This window comes from Hippocampus comes, unplaced genomic scaffold (assembly GCF_001891065.2).
Source record: "Hippocampus comes isolate QL1 unplaced genomic scaffold, H_comes_QL1_v1.1 scaffold90, whole genome shotgun sequence".
In the NCBI taxonomy this organism is placed as follows: Eukaryota; Metazoa; Chordata; class Actinopteri; order Syngnathiformes; family Syngnathidae; genus Hippocampus; species Hippocampus comes.
The window spans coordinates 470,504-476,599 of record NW_017804912.1 but is presented as its reverse complement, the minus strand read 5'-3'; the positions used below and the strand labels follow the sequence as shown (position 1 = coordinate 476,599).

General features: G+C 48.8%; 1 protein-coding gene across 1 annotated transcript in view; it reads left to right on the top strand.

Annotated features, from left to right (window-relative positions):
* The first annotated feature begins 426 nt into the window (after positions 1–426).
* Positions 427–6,096, top strand: part of sox2 (SRY-box transcription factor 2) — a 28,319-nt gene continuing 22,649 nt past the window's right edge. Inside the window, exons 1-2 of the mRNA XM_019885751.1 lie at positions 427–1,527; positions 1,719–2,795. Of these exons, the coding sequence (XP_019741310.1) occupies positions 548–1,527; positions 1,719–1,728 (990 nt within the window). The 5' untranslated portion in view covers positions 427–547 and the 3' untranslated portion in view covers positions 1,729–2,795. The remainder of the gene's footprint in view (positions 1,528–1,718; positions 2,796–6,096) is intronic.

Sequence of the window (6,096 nt, the reverse complement as noted above, 5' to 3'; positions counted from 1 at the left end):
TTTATGCTAATCGAAGGCTCCCATTGGTGCGTCGGGGCAGCAAGGCGTCCGCCATTGGCCAGGTCCTGGCCATTTATTTGCTGACAGCCGCGTCACTTGAATGGTTGTCTATTAACTTGTTCCCAAACTATCTGGACTTGTCAAGGCTCGCGCGGACAGGGGAGAAAAAGTACCGTTTGTTTATGCCTTGTTGGAGAAGCGACGGCCGAAGAAGTTTTGTGGACACAACATCGCGGGGACCTTTCGGGAGAGAGAGAAGGATCTCCGTGTGTGCCACTCTGACGCGCGCGCACACATACACGCGCGCGCACGCACCCCCACACACACACTCTCGGGGAGAGAGAGGCTGTGGAAGCTCGCCTTGTTTTTGTCCAGAGAAAAAGTTGCAGAGGGAATCGACAGGTAACTTTAATCGGAGGGGTGGGCGGGTGGGCATCAGCAGCAGCAGCAGCGGCACCACCTCTCCTCGTCCCGTTTGGACTCAGCGCGCGCGCGCGTCTCTCTCATTTCACCTGCTCGGGAGCGCCGCCCGACCAGCCGTTCCCCGATGTATAACATGATGGAGACAGAACTGAAGCCCCCGGCTCCCCAGAGCAACACGGGGGGCACGGGCAACAGCAACGCGCCCGGCGGCAACCAGAAAAACAGCCCCGAGCGGGTCAAGAGACCCATGAACGCCTTCATGGTGTGGTCGCGGGGCCAGAGGAGGAAGATGGCGCAGGAGAACCCCAAAATGCACAACTCGGAGATCAGCAAGCGACTGGGCGCCGAGTGGAAACTCCTGTCGGAGAGCGAGAAGCGACCTTTCATCGACGAAGCCAAGCGCCTGCGGGCCCTGCACATGAAGGAGCACCCCGACTACAAGTACCGGCCCCGGCGGAAGACCAAGACCCTGATGAAGAAGGACAAGTACACCTTGCCCGGCGGGCTGCTGGCCCCGGGCGGCAACGGCATGGGCGCGGGGGTCGGGCTGGGCGGCGGCCTGGGCGTCGGCGGCGGCGGCGCGGGCGGCGGCGGCGTGGTCAACCAGCGCATGGACTCGTACGCCGCGCACATGAACGGCTGGACCAACGGCGGCTACGGCATGATGCAGGAGCAGCTGGGCTACCAGCACCCGGGCCTGAACGCGCACAACGCGGCCCAGATGCAGCCCATGCACCGCTACGACATGAGCGCGCTGCAGTACAACGGCATGAGCGGCTCGCAGAGCTACATGAACGGCTCGCCCACCTACTCCATGTCCTACTCGCAGCAGAGCACCCCGGGCATGACGGCCCTGGGCTCCATGGGGCCCTCGTCGGTGGTCAAGTCCGAGTCGAGCAGCTCCAGCCCGCCCATCGTCACCTCGTCCTCCCACCGCGCCGCCCCGGGCTGCCAAAGCGGCGACCTGAGGGACATGATCAGCATGTACCTGCCCGGGGCGGAGGTCGGCGAGCAGACTGCCCAGACCAGACTACACATGTCCGGCCACTACCAGAGCACCGTGCCCGGGACGACGATCAACGGCACGCTGCCCCACACGCACATGTAAGACGCCTCAAAAACAAAAACAAAACAAAACAAAAAAAAAACAACTTTGATCAAAACAAACTGCGGACTACATAGCGTTGGACTATTTTTGTACAGAGAAAAAAATGGGGTGGGGAAAGTTGTACAGAAGTCACCATGCAGGAAACGGACAAAAACGCCTCTTTTCCCCCCTTTTGATTTGTTTTAAGGAAGCTCTAGAGGAAGGAAGGATGGAAGGATGCAGGAGCGAGATGTCCTCTTCACGCCGCTGCTGGATCAAGTTTGCAAGACGACAAAGTGGGAGTCGCAATCAAATGTTTTATTATTGCAATCATCTTTTGTACAGTATTTATCAAAGAAACCTTACAATCAGAAGAAATTGTTAAACTGCAAGAGGTTGCATCGTTTCCCCCCTTTATATACAGTATACATATATATATATCTATATAGATCTAAAAAAAAAAAAATTTGAGGAAAAAAAAAAGTTCCGTAGAAAATATTCGAATAACGGCAGAAGGAATCGGAGCCATCAGCTCTGCTCCAAACAAACTTTGGAAAGAAAAGGGACAGAAGAGCAAACAGGTAACGCTGTTTTATTCCTACGGCTCAACATGACTAATTCGTTTTGATTTCGTTCAGAAATAAATGAGGGACCCCCCCCCCCACCTCCCCAACCCCCTCCGGCTCATTCAGCTCTCCAAGTTAATTTATATTCCCCGTCTCCCACTTTTCATCCGTTTGAGCTCTGATGCTTGTGCTCTTTTATTTCCCGAATTGATTTGTACAATTCCTGTATATTGACTGTGACATTTTATGTTTCTATCTCCAAATTCATTCCTGTAGTTGAATTTGGGAAAAAAAAAATTGCGGCCTGTACGCAGAAGCCAACCACTCCATGTATATACTGAAACTAATACCATCCTTATAACAGCTACGATTTCAACTGAGTATATTTTTTTTCCATATGCAGTTTGAAAAGAATAAATTTTTGGAAATTTGGATACTCGAAATGTTTGGAGTTTTGATTTTATCGGACGCGTCTCGATTCTGTGCGCGAGTCGTAGCAAAATGGAAACGGCGTGAATTTGGAGCTCGGTGCCTGCTGCAGGTGCTTCTTCGTCGTTTCAAATTCAAAAAGTGTGGCTTTTGTACTTGATTGGTGGTTAACCGCGTTTGTGTTTTCTAGTGACTGTGGATGCCGCCCCCCGCCCACCCTCACCCCATCTCGCAAAAAAAAAAAAAAATTGTTGGCAAGATTAATCCAGCAAATCGTTCAAGACCTTCAGGTATTTCTTTCTGTTTTGTTTACGATCTTCTAAAATCACCGAAAGGCCCCATCGAATCACAATGACCACTGACAACCTTTTGAACGGCGTTTTAATTCCAAAACAAATTAAATACGTGCCACCGATGATACATGTTAACACCCATTACTTGCGCTTTGTATGACTTTTTTTTTTATTAAATACAAATTCTTTGCCAGTAATCAACGTGTCAGTTTGCAAATCGACCCGTAAATTAATTCTTTTATATGACGCAATAAAAAAAACGCAGTCTTGTAGTATTTTTATTGTTTGGATTTTACAGGCGTCGTTATTTTTCTCTCTCTTATTTGGGAGTGCGCTTATTGAGAGAGCGCATTTTCCTGCTTTTGAACGTTTTGTGTGTGCCTGTGCGTGTGTGTGTGTGTGCGTGGGTATTTTGTCCTGCAACTTTTAACCAAACAGGCCTTGGCCGCTGCTTGGCGTTCACACTCACTTCGACGAGACCTTTTCATGTTTGTCCCAAAATGCGTCTCACAACCAGCCGGCGTTTCTCTCCAGAAAAAAAAAATAATAAAAATAATCCTTCAAATGAGCTAACAGCTCGCTTCGAGTGACGAACGGTTTTAAATCTGGTCTGCCGTGTGTGTGTGTGTGTGTGTGCGTGCGCGCGCTCGCGCAGCGAGGTAGATTAAGATTAGGGCGGTTGTGTTTTGCTGGGTTCGGGCCCCGAGGGAGCGCGGCTCACATTAAGCGGCGGATGAATATTTGAAGAGGGCCCCCTCGATCGGTCCACTTTGTCTCTCCCTCCCAGCCGAGCCCATCGAAGGTCAAGGGATCGTTGGTCGCTTCATTATTTATTGATCCGAGACGCGGAATTGTTTGTAATAGGCGAGGACATCGGTGATAAACAATTTGTGTCTAAAAGGCTGAACTGGAAAGCCTATTAAAGTGTCTCTGCCCCCCCCCCCCACGCGCCCCCTCCACTCTTTGTAGCAACATCGGGTCCCTGCTTAGTGGCCCTGAGGACAGAATAAATTATCTGGTCACCTTTGATGTGGTGAAAAAAGCTTTGGTGACATTATGCAACGTGCTCTATACGTTTCGTTTCATGAACCCTCGTTTGAGATCTGCTCTGTAGGCCCCAAACACGCAGGACCATTGAGGGTGTTATTTATCACAAGAGGCCAAGACAAAGCCTGTCACAAATTGATCTCGTTTTTATTAAATTGGTGCTCGTCCGCTGTGTGGTGTGTGTGGGTGCCACGATGCTCTAAAAATGCATTTTTTTTTTAGTTTTCGATTTTGATTGCCCTTAATCCGGGCCTTGGGGAAAACAATTGCCTCAACATGAATTTTTACAAACACTTTTTTGATATGTGTAAAATAAAATTGAATAAAACTTACTAAAGCACGTGGAAAACAAAATGGCGCTCGGGCCAAGTATTTTGGAAATAGTTTGAAAAGTCGGAGGGGCCCTGAATGCGCCATGATATGTTTTTGGGACCAAGTCGATCTCGTTGGCTCGTCTTGTTTTTAAACCTTCGTAAATGGGCACGTTGGTGTGTTTTGTCAAAGACGAGGAAGGGGAAGGTGTTCCCAAGTCGAAGCGACCGTCCCGAGCCTCCATCCGATCCTCTGTTGCACTTCCTGTGCTCGCGTGCTGCGTGTCGTCCTGGCGCTCGGGGATATTTAAACTGCAACAGGTGCTAAACGCGCGCCTCTGCTTTTTTTTTCCCCCCGCCCCGGGATGAAAAAAAAACCCCTCCCAGATGTTACGCGTGATAAGCTGTCATGGCGTGTGGTTATCCAGGCTTGGGTCTGGGGAGCTTTCAGGGGGCTTTAATCAGCACAGAAATTAAAAGCGGTTAAAAACGTCAGGTGTCAAGTGTTCAGTAATTAGCATGCGGATTATTCACTTTTTATGCGTTTTGATGCTGATGCGATTTTCTTAATTAGGTCAAATTGCACCGTAAAAAAAAAAACGTGTTTTTTGGGGGGGGTGCTAACTCAGTCATTTAAGTCAGCTTTAAAATATAAATGATTGACATTGGTGGCAACAATTGTAGTTAGCACAATAAAGCAAGCGAGTTATTTGTTCCAAAAAATTTGCTGAGTTGTTTTTAATTATATCTTTAAATTGGGGGACAATTAGTTCTGTCAAGTCTTGATTCTTTTATTGTGAAATGCGGGAATGCCAATTTTCACAACAGCAAAGCTTCAAGTATTGTGTTCAAGTGTTTGTTAAGTTCAAGTTAAAATTGTTATCAAAGTTTGTTTCCTTGAAATTTTGAGTTTCCCCAACTCTTTTGTTGTTGTTTTTACAGCGACGATGTCTTTTCACTCCCAATGCCTACCACCTTATTCGTAACACGTCACTTTTCCTTCCCCGTCATCACGGTTGTACAATGTAAAGGGTTGCAACAAACGAGTTGAACGTCATTTGCACATTTCAACTCATCGGGAAATTTCCGCGGGCATTTCCAGCCCTTCTTCACAGAGGGCGGCTTTTGCATGTTATTGCTTGGGCGTCGTTACCCTAAAGAATAGCTCAAGCAAAAACCAGAGACCTCCCTGACCAAGTCCTCTGTGTGTATGTGTGTGCGTGTGTGTGTGTGTGTCTGTAAAAAGGAGCCCACCGCCTGCTCCTCTTCCCCGCACCTGCACTTCTTTGGCAAACACATACAGACGCCCAGCGAATGACTAAGACCACACAGTGACACACCAGCATGCCATCGGCCTCGCATTGCTCCCGGCCGGCCTGCGTCGGAGGCGGCTGGAGGCCTCGTGCGCCCCCCCCCCCCAACCCCCACCCAAGGCCACACCCACTCACACCATCACATCACCGGCAAGCAGCTCGCGTCACGTTGATCATTTGTGCTCGTTGACGCTTACAGCTTGATAAAGCGCCATCTTGCTTCATGGCCGCTCACGACTCAGCGGCGGCCCGCAATCGACGGCTACATTTCGGTCACATTATCTTGTGAAGGCCGACGCGGGAACTGGGCTTGACAAATTGACGTTGGTTATCTGATGCACCTCCCTGACAGATGAGGGTTGGCTATAACTTTTTCTTTTTTTTCTTTTTTTTTTAACTCACAATACAAAGCCTGTTACTGTTCCAGCTATTTCTCGACCTATTGCTCAATTCCATTCAAATTTCTCGCCACTTCTGAGTGTGTATTTTTTTTTTCACTGATGAACAAAAATAACACCGCCTAATGATGACTAACGCCTCGGTTTTCACGCTTCTGTTCACATATTCTGGTTTTGCCTCTTGATGAGATTAGCATAGGCCAGGAGAAAGTGTAGAAGGGTGCCGAGG